This window comes from Conger conger, chromosome 9 (genome assembly GCF_963514075.1).
Source record: "Conger conger chromosome 9, fConCon1.1, whole genome shotgun sequence".
Lineage (NCBI taxonomy): Eukaryota > Metazoa > Chordata > Actinopteri > Anguilliformes > Congridae > Conger > Conger conger.
In genome coordinates this window covers 40,203,346-40,222,156 of record NC_083768.1, presented here as the reverse complement: position 1 = coordinate 40,222,156, position 18,811 = coordinate 40,203,346, and the positions used below count along the sequence as shown (strand labels likewise).

The 18,811-nt window shown below is 41.5% G+C and overlaps 1 protein-coding gene across 1 annotated transcript in view; it reads left to right on the top strand.

The window, feature by feature from the left end:
- The first annotated feature begins 3,898 nt into the window (after positions 1 to 3,898).
- The window catches only part of LOC133136532 (cadherin-2-like), a 74,659-nt gene continuing 59,746 nt past the window's right edge, over positions 3,899 to 18,811 (top strand). Inside the window, exons 1-2 of the mRNA XM_061254103.1 lie at positions 3,899 to 4,090; positions 7,128 to 7,236. Of these exons, the coding sequence (XP_061110087.1) occupies positions 4,034 to 4,090; positions 7,128 to 7,236 (166 nt within the window). The 5' untranslated portion in view covers positions 3,899 to 4,033. The remainder of the gene's footprint in view (positions 4,091 to 7,127; positions 7,237 to 18,811) is intronic.

Sequence of the window (18,811 nt, the reverse complement as noted above, 5' to 3'; positions counted from 1 at the left end):
GTGGCTCTTTTTTCATTTGAAAGTATCAAATTCAAATAAATCTTATTTGAAAAATGTTTAATTTACTTTGGCTGCAGACTGACTTATTTTTACATTACGTTACATTACGTGGCATTTAGCAGACACTCTTATCCAGAGCGACGTACAACAAAGTGCAAATCAAACACAAGAACACGTGCAAAAGTGAACCTGAGAGGACAGTACAGTTCCGAGTCCTAGTGTAAACATACAGAAATTCAGAACCCTTGAAGAGTTGTTTGGAGCTGTACAGTATAAAACAGAGCTTTAGGCTATTAAGATTCAAATAATTTGAAGACGATGCATACAACTGCAGTGGGCTATACGTTATCTGTATCCTTTCTTGAAATGAATGTTAAATAGCTCTACATTCCGACACTGATATCCAATATAACAATATATATAATAACAATATAACATTACTGGTTTCCCCTTTCCACTTCATTCAATCCGAAGAGAAACCCCCACAAATGTTCTGTTTGTTTGGTGGGACTGTACGACCTAGGTTAAACTACACTAACCACTAAGCTATCAGTGATGGTTTTCAGAATGTGTTATGATACAACAATTATCACCTTACCATCTGGGTTTGATGTTGTCTCCAGTGGAGGCATGTCGATGTCTCCGTCAGGTATAATTCCTGACAGAGAGGTCTCCCTCCTCCTGTGGCTGATGCATGGTTTTTTTGTGCGCTTATGCGTTTCTTTGCCTCCAGTTTCATATCAAACCATTTACGTTTAACCTCGGATATGGTTCTATTGTCTAAAGAGGCAACATTAACAGCATTTGTCACCTCCTTCCAGGCCTTCGCTTTGCCTGTCCCTGTCACAACACCACTACTGATAGAAGAAAATAAAATAAAATATATTTCACCCAAGATGATTTCGATCTCCGCTTCGGAATTTATTTATTTATTTATTTATTTATTTATTTATTTATTTTATTTATTTTATTTATTTATTTTTTTCTTTCTCTCTCTTTCCTTGTTTGCGCCATTATGACTGATAGGTCGACTGGATGCGTCTACACCTCCTTATATGGCAATCATTGTCTATTCATGGGCGGGGATTTATGCTAATTGCTGATTACCGGGAGCACGCTTTCACTTTACGATAGATTGGCATTCATGATCATACACATGTGTTTACGATCAGATCTGGGTTTCCCGCGGCGTTCATGAATCCGGAGTAGGTTTTTAGTAGCGTGGACGTTTATGTGCAAATCTGAACATAGATTTACTAATGTTTCATGAATGAGACCCAGTGCTTTTTGGCAGAGATATATGGTTTGTGTAAGAGGATAATGTCAGTTTGCAAACACTTGAGAGAGGAGCTGATCATGCAGAAGAATCATGCATCAGCACTCTGCACGGGGGCTTGCTTACGAAACTGTGATGGTCAGGACAATGGAACTATTATGGTACTCATCTAAAATCACTGAGACAACAGTATAGAGCATTGGCTAACAATATATTTGAAAGTTAGCCAGCTCACTAATCCCTTTCATGAAACGCCCCCGCAGTGACAGAACTTTACCTTTTGGCAGTAGTATGGAAAGCGAATCACTGTCACAATATTGTACACGACCGTGAAACAGCCTGGCTGTGGTAATGCTATGCGCTTAGTCACAGTACAGTAAATGCCAAGACTTTTTGAAAAGGTCTTTTGACAGCAAAAACCATATTTCCAGTCAGAGTGTGAATTAATTACCCTGCATGAAAGCAGTTATATACTTTACACACTGACAAATGTTCTCAAATGTCCCTCTAACGTTGAATAAGTGAAGAATTACAGTAATAACTGTATATAAAAAAATAATAATAATACAATAAAATGACAGGTGATTCATTTTTGAATAATCTTGATGTGCCTTGCATGAAAAGTTGTTTATATAGTTAAAGGTCAAGGCTGTACGTGTCTGGCACACATACTTTTCCTTTTATTTTATTATATCTTTAAATGCCATCGTGAACCCCAGTGTCCAGCTATCTGGAAAGGGAAGTTCACTGCATATTCCTTATAAAATGATTTTCTTTCTTGAATACTCGTTAACAATGAGCATAAAAAGAAACAGAAGGAGCAAAAGAGGAAGAGGAGAGAGGGAAATGGGTCAGTCAGTAACCTATATAAAGCAGGGTGATTACCTTCTTACAGTTACAGGGTACCTGCAGTGCTTGAGGGCAGTGAGTGAGACACAGCGGGAAAGGAAGGCTCTCTCTTTCCTGACCAGTCCGCAGATACACACACTTTCCTTACAGAGATATAATGCCCACCTCTGTGCTACTGTGATTGCTCCCTAATTGACATGTAATTATAAGGCTGCAGCTTCCAGATGCTGAGAGAGAGAGGGAGAAAGAGAGAGATGTGAGAATTTCTGTATAAGAGTGAGTGCGAGAGACTGAAAGTGAAGAGAGAGAAGAGAGAGGGGTAAGAGAGAGAGAGAGAGAGAGAGAGAGAGAGCACAGCCACTGACAGAGAGAGAGCCAATGAAAGAGAAGGCCATGAGATAGGTGGGGCTAACTCCACTTAGCGGGATATCGAACAGCAGCATGCATCAGGAACTCCCAAAGAAAATACTATTTATTTATTTGTTTCATTGTTTGTTTGTCAGAATCTCTGACCCAGATGGATCACCAACATGTTGATTCAGGGCCAGGTCGTAATAAAGAAGTGCTAACATATAACCACACAATAGCAACCATTAGCCTCAATTATTTAACAGTTATGCTTAAGAGCAGCATACCCTTGACACACAACAGTGATCTATAGCGGAGAAAGCCCTGTTAAATGTTAATTGCCTGCACAGTGGCACGCACCTCCGTGGGGTGATGCGATTTATACGAATGACCTGCCAATTGCCCTCCACGTTGATTAAAAGATGCTGTCACGTATGTCGGCATTCATTGGCATCTGATGAAGGGCAGTGTTGGCTGAGAGGTGCTGCTGTGTGTGTGTGACAGTGAAAGGCCACATTTTTCCTCCATATGCAGTCTTCTTCCAAAGCACCTCCTTGCAATGTGTGGAGAGTGAGGTGCATGCAGAGCCATCACTGTCTGCATCTGTTTAACCAACAGGATGATCTGTATTTATCTACAGGGGAGGGGGGTCTGTTCATCCGGAAATGCAATAAAATGTGTTTTCTTGCGCACAACAAGTTACCATTGTTTCATTTTCAATACAGTGCTCACTTTTCCTGCTGATCGAATTTTCAGAATATAATTGGACACATTCAGGAACAGAAAATATCCCTGTAGCCTACATCATATTGTCTGTGCACATCTAAATTGGGTATTTAAGTTTGAATTCAACACTGGAATGGCACAGTTGACAATAAATCAATTTGAATTATTTTTACACATTATAATCTGCCGAGATTATTTGTTTTTTTGATGCTACGTTAGAAAAGCACACATAACACTTTCATAAGCATAACATATACATTCACAATTGCAAATATGCACAGTGCAGCAATAACACTGGTAGGCTGCAGTTTAAATGCTTTGGAATTAAAAAGAAAGGATGTTGGTAGCCCACGAATGAAGCCACCCCTCTACTCCTTTTAAACCACTCTAATCAAAACGAAACGGTAGAAGACGATTTCGCATTAGCCGCCGCCTCTGTGTGCTGTCTGACGGGCTAGTGTGGGAAAAAAGAACGAGTTTAATAAAAGTGCAAAAACGAGGTTGTGAACATGTCATCATAACCTCACTCTCTGGAGTTTCAAGGAAGGGGAAACAAGATTGGGGAAACAAGTTGTTCAGTGAAATTGACGATGTGACCAGTAGGGAGAGACAGTGAGGTGTCTCAAGTATTTTGGTATTGGGCTGGGTGAGACAGGGAGTTGCAGCCTCAGTACCATATTGTGGTATCAGTACGGAGCGGAGAGAGCAGAGGAACGAGGCTGCTTCATGCTGCTGTCCTTGCCGCCTTTGTTGAACGGAACGTCGTAACGCATCGGTCCAAAAAGGATACATAATTATCACGGATTCGTTAAGGAGGAGATAAAATCCATATCCATGTATCCAAACGAGGGCTCGGGGGTGCTTTTGTTGTCGCTCCTGGCAGCGTTTCAGGTAATGTTTTCTCTACGGTTTTTTTTTTGCGAAATGCTGGGAGTTGGAACTGGACAGAGCTGGTGTGCGCTCGCTTGTTCTCTGTGGCGATTTTACTGAAAACTGTCAGATTAAATGTCCGGTGCCTACACCTCGCTAGTTTCGTGCAGCCCGAGATGGAAATGAAGAACATTTATGTTGCAGGGTATTAATCATGTATTGCATTTAGGCTATATATGAAGATACTAATGGTTAGAGTACAACACTTGCGAATATGTGGTGGCTATAGCTTAGCTAAAGAAAACAGCACATAGAAGGGTGACAAATATTTGCGCTTGACGGTCGACTCTTTCTGTGGCAAGTAGATCATTTCATGCTTTGAATAGTAATGGTCGCTATAGAATTTCGGAAATAAAGTATCGTTTTACCGACAGAAAATGTATTTAAACACATGGCGTAATGATGCACAATGCATCATTTGTAGCGCATTTAGCTTTGTGGCTATGCTATAAGAAAGGGAAATAGCTGTGTATATGAGAAATATGTAAACTAACAGGCAATAAACAGTCTCTTTATAACGAGAGTGTGTACAGCATAATCGCATTTTGAATTACTAACCCTTAAATGACACGTTTTTAAAGTTGCATTGTTCAGAAGTTATGTATGCGCAGATACCGTGTTGAGCCAGCTAGCTACCCAATTTGCCACGGATGCAGAGGTTACAATAACGAATAAATGATTTCCGCTGTTAAGGACACAAGGTGAGCCCAAGGGAAGTTGACCTTTCCGCTTTTACTTGTAAACACAGTGACGTTACACCAATTAAGCGAATAATAATTTCGTTACTCCTTTCATTTCATTAGTTAATGCAAAACACGAACCCATTTGCTGGCTTGATTTACCAAAGAACGACCCTGTGATGTGTAGCCTGTTTTTTAAACGGCAAACCACACGGATGTTTCAATGTGTATTGAACTGTTAACGGCACTACACATTAATATCTGACTTACGCTGATAAACTTGTATTCCGTGTTGTTTCCTTTAGTAGGGATGTATTGACCCAGTTTTATCCCGAACGACTGGGTTATGAAGCTAATCATAATGTGCACCATTGTGTTGACTTATAATGGACTTGCCTTATAAGTTATGAACCCATCAAAGTAAAATGTGTAGACATTAAAATAAAATAAATAAAAACAACAATATGTGGCAGAGCAATTGCTTGCCATCTGATAAGAATGGTATAGCGAATGCATTTATAGACGTGCGACAGTAAAGCAAAGCGACCAATTATTGAGAAGTATGACTGGTGATCATGGTTTTTTCTTTTCGTTTATAATTTAGCCAACAGTGTTTTTAGAATGTTTATTCTGAATATTAAATACTACCGTAGCTATCCCTGCGTATTTGATGTACAATTTGACGTTTGTGTGAAGCTATGGTTGTTTTTACTGCTTCATTCATTTCGGCCTGTTAGACAATACACCCCCCATATTTAAACTCCAATGATTGAAAATAGCAAGTGGCACGGATACCCACAATGCACCAGAGCTCTGAAACTCTCAGCCCACATCCTTTGTGGGTCCCACAAAAGAAATAGGATTAAGGGTATTGGGGAAGTGGGGTTGCATGTTAATGCCTCACAGTGTATCAGATCTGATTTTTACCTGCTCCGGATTTACTTTTGATTGCGGTATGCTAGTGTCCCAGTTATATTTAAAATGATGCAACAAAGCATAGGTTCAGCACTGTCATTTGCACCCTTGAGTAACCTGAAATGATTCAGTAAATATGTAAATGACTGTAAACTGTGGAAATTGCTCTGGATAAAAGTGTCTGCAAAATGCATTGATAAATTTATTGATAAATGGTTGGAATTATTTCAACCATTGAAGTTATTTAGTTTGTAAACAGTATCGTACAGATATATCACAAGACAATTGGCACATACATAATAAATTTCACATTAGCTAATCAATTTTTTCCAGAAATCCTTGCTGTTGAATAAAGTTTATATTGAATGTGATCTACCTCATTCTAAATTAATATAACAGATACTCATGAGAGTGACATATCAGTATTTTCCTGGAAAAAAATTTTCTATGGCTAGGTTGAATGGTTTTTCAGCACACTCTGTTCATGTGCTAATGTGAAACAGTCATGGGTTTCCCCCATCCCTTCATGGGCGGGGCAGTCTTTGTGTGTCTCAGCCCAGGAGTTGTGTAGCAGAATTCCCATATTAACCTGACAGAGGTAAGACAATACCTCTACAGGGAATATTCCTTAGTAATTCATGCAGGTTGTGAGTTTTGCAATGGAATGGGGGGTGGGGGTTGGATGGGGGGGGGGGGGGATGCAGGATAGTGGCTGTTTAAATCAGCGAGTGAGGGTACACTATCTGGAAGCAGGTAAAATTATTTTTTTTGAGTTAGCTGAAGCTTTAATCCACAGCAATTTACAGGTGGTTAGACTAAGACGGGGACAATCCCCCCTGGAGCAATGTGTGGTCTAACAGCTGTGCGGATCTTATAATGCCTACACCAGGGCTTTTACCACCAACCTCCTGGGTCCCAGTCATATAGCTTAACCACTAGGCTACAGCCTACTCATATACTGGAACTTATACCAGATCATAATTTTGTATGGACATAAATGTTATTGAGCACTGCAGAATTCACCTGCTCTCCAATACGCAAAGTTTCCCTTTTCCTCAGCCCTGGCTCTTTATTCAGAGCGTCCCACTAATCAGCTGGCACAGTGCAGTGCGTCAGAGCTAGCCCATGCAGACAAATGGGCCCTGTTCTTGTTTATCTGCGAATCCCCCCACCACCACCACCACCCACCCCCCAGCTTTTGCGAAATGCTTAACCCTTTTGGCCTCATTATCCAAATTGCAGTCCCCTTGAAGACAACAGATGCTTTTGTTCAAAACTCGAAGAGAAAGTGGGGCTCAGTCTTACTCCAAAACACTTCCAGTTTTGCTTTTCTCAAAAGACAAAAAGTGAAGCACATGTGAAAAGAAAAGATTTATGACTCATTTTTGATCTCCCACCCCCAGATCTCCACGGAAGGCAGAGAAGCCTCCCTCTGCAGACCTGGATTTACAGAGGACGTGTACCACGCAGCCATATCCGGGGGGGTGACTGAGGGACAGCCTCTCTTCAACGGTAAACATTTACGCACATTTGTGACAGCTTTGTTCTTTTTAGGTCTTTGCTGTGTTTGTGTGTCTGTGTGTGTGTGAGTGTGTCTGTGTGTGTTGGTGCATGTTCATGTGTGCCACCCGGGTATGCTGTTAGAAAATTGATAGTGAACACATGCGAACAATGGTCTTTGTTGTTCAGCTGGCATCTGAATGGTATTTTGTGGTTGGTGCACTAATAAAACCCACTCTCGTCGGACCAGATTCTGCTCCACTCCCCCTGCTTTCACTCAGTGCCTCGTACACATGGATGGCAGAAGTAACTGCAGAAGCCCGCAATGTTTTCACTTTAGCCATGGAATATCCCAACTGTTGAGAGAACATAGCAGACTAATTGAAAACAAGAGCCAATCTTCTGTTGATGGATTTCTTTTTAAAAAGGAAAAAAGATTGTGGAACTCCTTGTATTTTTATCTGACTGAGTTCCCGTTTTTATTTAAAAAAAGAAAATTGACTCACATTATCTGTGCAGACAGTTACTCAAGAGCTCATCACTTCCCATTCCGAAAGGCGGCCTTGCCACCCTGAATAGATCTGACGCGGTTGCATCAAACAGCATCATCTTCATGCACCGCGGTCGTACTTATCCGTAAATGCCGCTGCTTTTTTTTCAGGTGTCAGGTCATTTAAAAGCAGGCCCTTCAAGTCTCTTTGTAGACAAAGATCCATTTGCAGAAAAATATCAGCCCCCTTAGAACATATCTTGTGCTTCATAAGACACTTACAAGCCTTAGATGTATGGTACCAGTTTTAATAACTGCATAAATATTTAAACATAGAAGTAAAACCATCTTTCTCTGGTGCGAGTGTTGGTGGGTAAAATGTAATTGTGCAGCATAGCCATTCAATAATTGCAAATGCTGTTGCTGTCTGCCTGTTAGTATTTAAAGCAGATAAAAAGCCAGGACTGTGTTTACAATTATCAGCAGAAAATGCTGCTGCTACTGGACCTTTGTAGTTCCAGACTCTGCCACATGCTTTGGGAGTTCGAAATCAGTTTTGTAGATGGCACCTCAGCGTATGACAGCTTTACTTCAAGGCAGTGTCAACCAATGACAACCACAACTCATTCTTTCCACTGTCAGCCATTTTATTTGTGTCTCTGACCAAAAAATGAACCGATCAGTTCAAATGTGTTTATTTTCACAGTTGCATTGACATTGACCCAGTTGCATTGACACAGAGAAAAGCATTCGTTGACCACCACCAGGAAAATAACCAAACAAAAAAAAAAGGTGAGAAAAGAGTAGAACAAAATGGCAGTGGGACAGAGACGAATGAAGCTCGAGAAGGGCCACATTTATCAGCTGAGAGAGGGCCACAGGTGGCTGGAAGGATGGCCTTCAGACAACATCCTTTTATTTTCTGTTGTTAATCCCAACAAACTGTCAGAGCCATAAACGTTTCCCTCTGAAAAAACTGAAGTTGATAAATTTGTCCTTAAATTTGTCAATGGTAAGCTCCTCCCGTCCTATTGTTCTTCACACAATGAGGCAGAGGAGTAATATAACAGTTAGGGGATTGTGCTTTCAGCTTCAATATTAGTTACATTCCCAATAGGGCAACTGCCATTTTACTCTTGAGCAAGGAATTTAACCTGAAACTGCTTCCCTAAATATCCAGCAGCATACATGGGTTATAGATAAAGAATGTAAATTGTGAAATATTCTCTGGATGAAACAAACTGTAAAGTGTAACATACACCTTTATTTTGTTCCCTCTTTTTCCTAAATGGGAATTTTAAAAAGGCAGTTTTACTGAACAGTCAGAACTTGTGTCAGTGTGTGGATTGTGATGTCTGTGTCACTTCCAGTGCGTATTTACCCAGCGCCACCGCTCACTCTGATTCAAGTAACGGTCCAGAAGGCCCATATAAGGCCTGTCAGAAACAAAGCTCTCACCCACATGCGAAAGAGAGGAGGGGTGCAGAGCCTTGAGCAATTTCAACAAAAGATAACAAGCGCTATTGGATTTCACAGTGGGCGCTAAAATGTCACAGTGTGACAAGACTTTGAGTCAGAGGACAGGGGAGTGGAGGGGGGGGGGGGGGGTTGGGGGGGTTGGGTGCTTTCACTTCCATCTTACCTGTAAATGACCACTGTTTGATCCTACAGGTAGTCAGTTTCCTCCTAGAGTAGTGGATGACCCGTGGCTACTGGTAATCGGGGCCCCCTTTTGTTCCCCCTCCACGGGAGAGGGTGAGGGGGGGTAGAGAGAGAGGAGGGGGGACGGGGGGATTCCTCAGTCATTCTAATGTCCCCTTAAAGAGGTTTCTGTGATGCGATTTGGACCAGTGTTAATGCAACCTCATCTGTTAATGAATGTTTTTTTCCCCCCACTTTAAAAGAGAGTGTTTTCATGCTGTGATGTGTGTGTACATCTGAGTAAGGCTCTTTTTAAAATGCAAAATAGTGCTGTTTCCAGATTTTGTTAAGGAGGCCCCATTGTTTTAAGTACCTCCTACAGTTACACATGCGGGGCATGTTAATTCTCTCAACCTAGTATAAGGCCCGGATTTACTTTAGTTATTTTCTTGTCGATGCCCTCAGTGTTCTCGCCTCCTGTTATCCATGTTGAATGGTTAGTAAAACACAACTCCTTTCAGGTCAAGGAAGTTTTCCAACTATGTGGTCATGTATTTTTTTTTTTAATTTTATATACCATTGGGAGACAAGGAGTGTCCTAAAGATTTCACTCAAGATTCATGTAGTCTGCTGTGACATGACAGCCTGTTAAAGCCAAGCCCTACTGTGCTGTACTTAATGCATCTGGCAGCTGAAAATATCCAAACAACTTCATTTCAAATAATACGTGGCAGGGCATTAGGAGTTCAAGAAGATTAAGATTTAAGCTGGACTGAGTGTAAAATGCACGGTGACTAGAAATAATCACATTCTGTGTGATTTAATGTGTTATGTTAGATGTTGTTAGAATCCGGCATTGTACCTACAGTATCTCTACTAATCACACAGTGCAGAATTAACTATGTCAAAATGAGAGCAGCTTGCTTCCAGCAAATTACCTTGGAGATTTGATTAGAGGGAACTTGTTCTGTGTGACATTCCCATTACCCAAGGGTGTCTTTTTTACCCAAACCCCACGCTTACATATTTTAACAATGTAAACTTTGGTTCTTAATATAATATAATTAGTGATATGTATAATTGAATATATATATATATATATATATATATATATATATATATATATATATATTCAATGATAAAACAAAAATATCTATCTTTTTTTCATTAGTGTAGTCATGGAAAACAAGCAGTGGAAATGAGAATAACGATTTTTGTCTGGAAGAGAATGTGTCAGCCAGGGGACAGACCAATCAGAGGCCTCCCATTAGACGACCGGTGACCGCTTCGTTGCTCTTCAATGGAATCATTCAGGCAAATTTGACAAAGTTTGCTTGGGAAAGAATGGGAGAGGAACAGTGGGAGTAATTATTTATCTGGGGGGGGCTGCTCACCAGTCATGCAGAAAGGAGGTTATGCTCTTTGCGAGGAGGAGAGCCACCTATGTTGCCCAGGGCTGTATGACACATATATAGCTGTGGTCTGACTTTCCCACACTGCCTGAACAGGGACTCCCTGTGACTTTTCTCTGAGCTGGGGAAACGAAGAGAATTTCCGGTGGACAACCACTATGCCCGCGCAATTCACAGGCTGTTTTGAGCAATGCCAAAACGGTCGCTCCAGTATGCTTGGCTATTCCAATTTTTATTATTTATCAACTTATTAAAATTGTATATGAGGAGTCTAGCTGGCAAATCCTATGACAGATTCATGTATGCACACAGACTAATATGTGACAGTATGTGACAATGTAAAGAAAAATATATACAATTCTGTTATCAGACATTTGTTAGGAATATTGTTTGAATTGAAAGTCAGATATTCCTTTTCATCTAAATTGTCTGACCTCATTTAGACACAGTATTTGTATTTTGTATCCTTTCTTATGTGATTTTTCTTACCTTGTTTCTATTTGTGCTGGAGTCTTATGTAAATGTCCGTGTTGTGTGTGTGTGTATGTGTGTTTTTTATAGTTCAGTGTTCTGCAACAGGATCTCCTGAGTTGGCAGAACTCAACTCTACCACAAAAAGCTGTGTTCTCAAATTCTAGAGCAGTGGAAATCCCCAAAAGCTTGTTGAACTTGTAACACTTTCCTGGAGTATCAATCTGCCTTTCCACTTCTTTCCCCTCCTTCTCTCTCCTCCCTTCCCATCCTGCATTGGCTTTTTCCTTCCCTCTGTATCCGGTTTCTCATGTGAGATTTACTAATCAAGTAGGCCTGTGCTTTAAATGATGAAGAGTTTCAAGGAAACATGTTGATTATTCTATTTCATTGCCTCCTGCCACCCCACAGTTCTATTTCAAATGTGGTTGTATAAACCCAGGATAGTCCCCACTGTCCACTCCATCCCCCACAATACCAAACCTAATATCTTCCCCACTGCCATCTAAACTCTAAATCAGTGGACCCAGCTGAGGAAATTCACACTAGCTGTTCCTCTGTATGAGATGGACCCAGGCCTTCTACTAGACTCACTCGGTTCAGGGTACGGGTCGTTGTACCCTCTTTGTTGCCATGCCGACCCGTGCTAACCCAGACTGTTAGCTTAGCCTTCATTGGCCTGCTAACAAATGAGCTGAGCTGAAAACGACAGCATCACTTGGCTTTTACAACTTCTGGGAAGACAATGGACCAGAACTCAACTGGCTTTGCTAAGACAGCCAGCTCTATTGTGTCTTGCTACTGCAACATTTAAAACAGTAAACAGAGCTAGCAGAGTAAATAATTGATACCTTACTAAGTAGCCACTCGGTTCTGTGAACAAGAGAAGGTGGTAGCATTGCCAGTAAAGTTAGTATGCCGATGTTCCATGTTACTCGTGTGAAAGTGAATAAGAGAAGGCTGTCTGACTGGACAGGAATCAGACCTGGGTCAAATCAGTATTCAGATAATATCCCTTTGGATAAGTGTACAATTCCTTTAAAGATGCATTAATTGCATCAATATTCAGAACAAAATTTCAGTTTCATATGGTTGTCCATTTTGGTTCACAACATTTTGTTTAGCAACACATTTCTTTAAAAGAAAATTTGCTGGCATTTAAATAGTTAAAGTATTCCAAATCCATATCTGACTCCGGGTCACAGCAGTAGTTATCCATGGGCAGTGTCTCCAGTCTTCAGTTGGCACTAGCCTCATTCAGGCTCTCTGTTTATAAGAGGTTCAGAAACCCCTTTTTACGGATATAGCTGCTGTCTGCTGTTTTGACAAATAATTTTGTATGAGGCTGCTATTGCTAAAACTTAAAACAGTATTTCTCGTTTATTAAACGAACAGAAACATGGATTTGGCTGTGCTGTATTTCATTTTTTTGGGAACCGATGTTTATGTGGTTTAAAGAAATGTTGCTGCCTTCAATGTAGACTAAACTTAATAAAATCTAATCAATCATAGGACCAGGAACTTATTTGTCTCATGATTCTTTTACAAAAAACAACAACCTAACCACTCCCATCTCCAATTAGTTGGCATTGTGTTCTAATTCTTCTCCTCCGTGTGCTACTCCTGGCACATCTCCCTTGAGTCAGAAATGTTTTCAAAGCAGTTTTCAGCCCTGTCTGACACCAGTTAACCTCATTTTCTAAAGTGGGCTTTGGTAGACCTGCTGTAACATTTTTCTGTGTTTTGGGCTGGAACTTTGAACCTGAGTGAAAACAGCCTATTTTTAAACAAGCATTGATCCTGGAGTAGATTCTCAGGTGATCCTACAGTAGATTCAGCAGAATGATTGATCTCGTAGATTGAAAATGTATGCCAGTGCCAGTCTATCTGTTCACACATTTACACTCACACATGCACATTTGAACCCACAGTAAACCAACAACAATGTTTAAATGTCAGGCATGTCTTAGAGATCTTATAACATGCAATGTCAATGACCATGCATGTTTCACACACAAATGCATGTGTATACACACACACACGCACACTTTCTGATGCAAGGCCCCAGAAAAAGCTTCACACACATAACCTCACAATGCACCAATGAGATGTGTGTCTGGTAAACTCTTGCTCCGATTTCTCTGAGAAAAACACAGAGGATGCTTCATTCCCTGATTGCCAAAGTGGTTTTGGGAAAGGACTGTAAGAAAAACGGAAGCGGTTTTCCTTTACCGCGATGTGAACGGACATGAAAACGTCATGGGTAAATACAGCTGGAATGGCCGTGCGGAGTGTGTGTGTGGGTGTGTGTGTGTGTGTGTCCAGGCTTCAGTCTGAGTAAATGGCACACTCATGTGTCGTCTGCTCCAGTTACTGAACATCTTTTCATAGGAAGATGTACTGAGGAATGGTGCAGGCATGAGTCTCAGACCATTGAGTCTGTGACTGCAGAACTACAATGACAGAACTTGACGCTGCTGTCTCAATGTAGTGCGTCACTGTTATTTGTACAAACAACTTTCAAAGGCTTTGAGTTGGCCTACATGGCTAGGATTTTGCATAAGTTACGTCTTTGTGTGTATCCTCTCACAAGTGTGGTAAACTATACGTGGATTGTTTTCTGTGTGAGCTGAATACATTGGTTAAATGCATACTACCATTTGGATGATGAAACAATGCCCAACCTGTGACTAAGTAAGTTGGATCCAGTCCTGATTGTAAGACATAAGCTGAACATTGAGCAAATTTGTCTGCCGCATTAGGAAAACATACATTTCTCATCTCAAACTTCCAACTTCCAGTCCACAGATACGACCCTTTGCTGAGGACCCACTCAGCTACTCCACAGTAGGCTGTCCCTATATATTTTCTGTTATTTATTTTTTTTCCTCAAACAGATCAATAGTTCCAGGGTCTTTGTTTGGCCTGATCAATATGTTGTAATGAAGTCCGTGCTCCAATTCCCAGCTAAACATTGCTATGGGGTATTGGGCGGGGGAATGTGTGCAGTGCATTATGGGCCGCTGTAAAAAATGTTCTTATGATCTTCCGGAAAGAGCCGCGCCCGACCGCCAATGCTAAATTGCATGTGGGTTTGCTATTGGTTCTCTTAACGCATTCGTGCACGGTGAGCAGCGGTTCTGGAAGCAGACCAGCTCACCTGCATACGTCTTTGAGCGTTGCTTGGCGGCGCTCCTCTGACTGTCATGACCATGAAATAATAATAATAATGCTCTAGCACGCAGCGGTCTGGGTGTAATTTCTGCAGCCTGCGCCTTTTAAGGCTGCAATCTGTGCTGAGACTAGTGGGGGAGGAGCACCATAGTTTATAGATGTTTGACCTTTCTGCCATTGCTTCTTTATCAGTCCCTTATCGAGCCAGGGGTGTCTGCACATCGTCTTCCCATTTTTGGGAACCGTGAGACCTCTGGATTGACTCACAGATAAAGCCGTTTACATCGTGTTGATGCAGCCCACCCCTTCTCACCACCCCCCCGCTCCCCGCTTATCTTAAACTTTCTCTCAGCCAGCCTCACATAGGGCTATGGAGTGATGTTGATTCAGGATTTTGGTTTCTCTGGCTATCTGTGTGCGTATGCGTGTGATGAACAGAGAGTGACAGAGAGAGTTAAACAGCGAGAGAGAAAATTATAAACTGAGCAAAAACATGCATGCATTTTTTCTTTATACTGTCACTGTTTTACTTCTATTCGAAGAAAGCTTTCCAAGACAACAACCAGTTTCTGGCACATTGTGCCAGTACAGTTAAATTTGAATTGAATTGGAAAAATTGAATGAGAAAGAGAGTGAGAAGCTAAGAGAGGGAAAGAAAGGGAAATAGATAGATACTGTGTCTGTGTATGAGTGAGACAGAGAGATGGTGTACGTGTGTGAGTTACAGAGGGAAAAAGAGGGAGATATTGAGTGTATGTGTGTGTGTGCGTGGATGTTAGGGAGATTGAGAGAAAAAGGGTGTGTGTGTAAGCGAGAGAGAGAGATGGAGGATGTATGCGTGACAAGAGAGATGGGGGGAGAGAGAATTAATATGTCCTTGACGTATTATTTGCACATTAGCCTCGGACAGCCCAGAGTGGCTGCGACTGCCCTGGCGACACAAGCCTGGAGCCCACAGCTGGTGCCAAGGGCATGTGCTGCTCACGCCCAGGAGTCATGTGACCCGGGCCTGCTGGCTGGGTGTTGAGAAGCAGGCTTTGTGTTCCCCAGTGGAGCCCATCCCAGATACCAGCCTCGACCCACAGAATTATTTTGTCTTGTCCAGTTCATTCCCCCTCGATTTCACTGACAACACGTCAGTCGGGTTGGGTCTTGACTGTGGGAACACAGGTATTCTGGTGTTTCTCTAGACTGTCACCCTCATTGAAGTCTTATTTTGTTTAGTTCCATATGCACTGCTTTGTATGGATAAAAGAATTGGCTAAATAAAATAATGTAATCTACTGTCATATTTTGTCTTGTTTTTGGTTATAATATGATAGAATCACCATGGCCTTTTAGCCAAGAAGTGAATGTGCATCCTTCAATCCTTATGTACAATATATAAATATTATGTATCTGTGTGTGTGTCTGTGTGTGTGTGTGTGTGTGTGAGAGTGTAATATGGTGGGAGTCATGGTGGTAGTATGGGGTCAGGAATAATGTTGAATTGTTGACCATGGCAGGTTATACTGCCTTCGCACCCAGATGTACGGGGGCTTTGTAACCATCAGAAGGTGAGGCGAGCCCTACATGTAATGAGGCTGAATATAAATAGTGTGTGCCCCCCCACCCCCCCATTCTCAAAATCCCAGACGCAGCAGAAAAACCAGCAGCATGCATGACCGCCACTCAACCACAGCCAGTCGACAATAGGTCAGCTCCGGCTACTGAGAGGTTTAATTTATAAAAAGAGAAGAGTCTGCGGGGTTCTTCAGCTTGTAGCAGGAACCCGGTTTTGGGAAGATGGGGACATTGCTGGCTCTGTGCTGAAAATGTAATTTTTTTCTTGGGGTTCCTGGCACACAAAGGCTGCCCTGTTCTTTAGCTGGCACTTCACTGAGAGCAGAGAGGTTCAAAGCCTCTTATTTTGCTCACTGCCACACTTGTTTTTGTTGTGTTGGGATCCTTCATTACTTTGGCCGCTCCCCCGACTCCTGACTTGGGCCAAATCTCAGCTTTAGTAATGTATTAATCTGCACCCGTTGCTGAGTCCGCTTGGAGAGGGATGCTTTTGTTTCCTGGCCTTTTATCCCACTCATTTCTTTTTCGTGATTAAAACTGAGACTGAGCTAAATTTGGTCATGATCCTCAGTGTCAGGTGGTATCACCTCTCTCTCTGTCTCCCTCTCTCCCTCTCTCTCTCTCTCTCTCTCTCTCTCTCGCTTGGCTCTCATCCTTCCTTGGCAGCCTGACTGAGTCTGAATACTGTTAGAATGTGAACCAGTGTTCTTCAAGAGCTACTTCCTGGGTTTTCAAAATGGCTCATATGGACACATTTTCCACATACTATGTATGAAGCATTTCCATGGATGGGATGCATTGTACATGGATACAGCCAAAGTAGATTCTTGTTCATAATAGTTAATTATGCTGACAATGATGTGTACATGGGAATAGTAATTTTTTGGTGTATTCTGATAAATGACCAAAGGGTCTACATTGGGAGTCTACATCAAATGGCCCTGATCTAAGAAGGACCACTTTCCTTGATTTATGTGAGAGGCAAGTACCGTAGTTTACGGAATAAGGGCGTGGTCCTTTTTTTAAATGAAGGAAGCCACACATACACATGCACATGTATGCGCGCGCACACACACACACACACACACACACACACACACATAAGTAGACGGTCAGAATGTCATCTCTCCAATAGTTGGGCCGAACAACAGTTTGCATGGACATTTGAGCCAGGTTCCAGTGACAATATCCCGGCCCGAGAGAAGCCCCTCCAAAGCTGTGTCTGCATTCGTTGTGTTCCGTCTCCGATTACCGTGCGCTGGCATTTTCACCAGGCTGGCCTGGGATAAGTATCCCTGTCTGCGCAACTGGTCCCCTCCTCTCCGGGTTTGAGCGTCTCGGAGTGTACTTATGTTAATGCACTTCCTGGCAGTCCAGCACCTAGGCCACATCCCTCCCTCACCTCTCACTGTTGTACAGGTCAGGTGTGTATTCTGTATTTGTGTTGTTTATTTATTCACTCCTATAATTGGTTTGGATTTATCTTTTTTTCTGAAGGTTATTTGCCCTTTGAGAGCATGCAATTACAAATGAATGCAGGATAGCTTAAGTATATATTTTCTTTACTTACCATCTGACTGAACTTTTTAATTGGTTGAATATTCCCTTATATATGTATACTGTACATAAATACTAAAGGAAGAATGAAAATAAAAAGGTTGGAACCTTGGAACCCTGCTGATATATATTTTTTGCAGTTATTGCATCGTTTTATGCAGTTATTGTGGGATAGTGATGGGGGGGGGGAATATTCATTTTTGGGAGGGACAGAATATTCAAATATCAAATTCATGCAAATGTGCATCCCAAGTGCATACTCATCACTCTCATGAGATGAATTATAATTATGCTTTTTCTGTAGTCCCCATTTTGTAGCCTGGAATTCACTTGGAATCCAATCTCTGTAGCTGCTGTTTTTGAATGCAAAATTAGCTAATTAACCGCAATAAAGGTTTAAGTGAGTGCATTATACTAGACACTTCTGTGGATCAAGGAACCTATCAGACAACAAACTTGTGTTCCAACATTCGCCAAGTGCAATAGCATTCCACTCATATCAAATCTGCTAATTTAGCTGATTAAGGTAACCTGAAATATGATGATTTTAAATGATTGCTTAACAGCCCTCTTCATGAGAAGTCTGTATCGGCATACTGCCACTGGAGATTCAATTTAGGCTACACACTAAAAATAAAATTGGCTGCAGAAAAATTATAATGAATTATACACGCAAAAATTCTGTTTCAGGAATGAAGATTGATTGCCCGCATTTTTTTAAAGTTCTCATTTTAATTAAGCAACTGCTTCCATATTTGCTGTTTCTCTAGAGAGTGCACATGGTTTGTCCTTAAGATAGGGATCTGTGATATACGTTTCACAAGCAGATTCTTCTTGGTAGGCTACATGTTTCCCACTGGGATGTAATATAACTTAGAAAGGATTAGCATTAGCCTGTTTGGTAACATGACAAAAACAATGCTCTTCCAGATCTCCAATATGGAGAGACACAGTATGAGGTCAGCGTGCATTGGGTTCCAAACCACAGCCTTAGTAGTCCCAAATAAAGTGGACAGACTCTTTAACCCAACGGAAATTGTCGTAATAGGCCAGAAATTGAAAATGTGGTTTTAAGCATATTGTCCTCCCAGTCATTTTCATGCCCGTTTGCTCAGTTCGGTGTGTGTGTGTGTGTTGGCCTATGCATGCAGCAGGGTTTAGAGAATTGTCACGCCAAAGTTATTTCAAGGTCCATGGTTATTTACTACCACATTAAAAAGCTAGTTGTGTGTGTAGCCTTTGCACACGCCACATTACTGTTGGCTCAGCGGAAACGGAA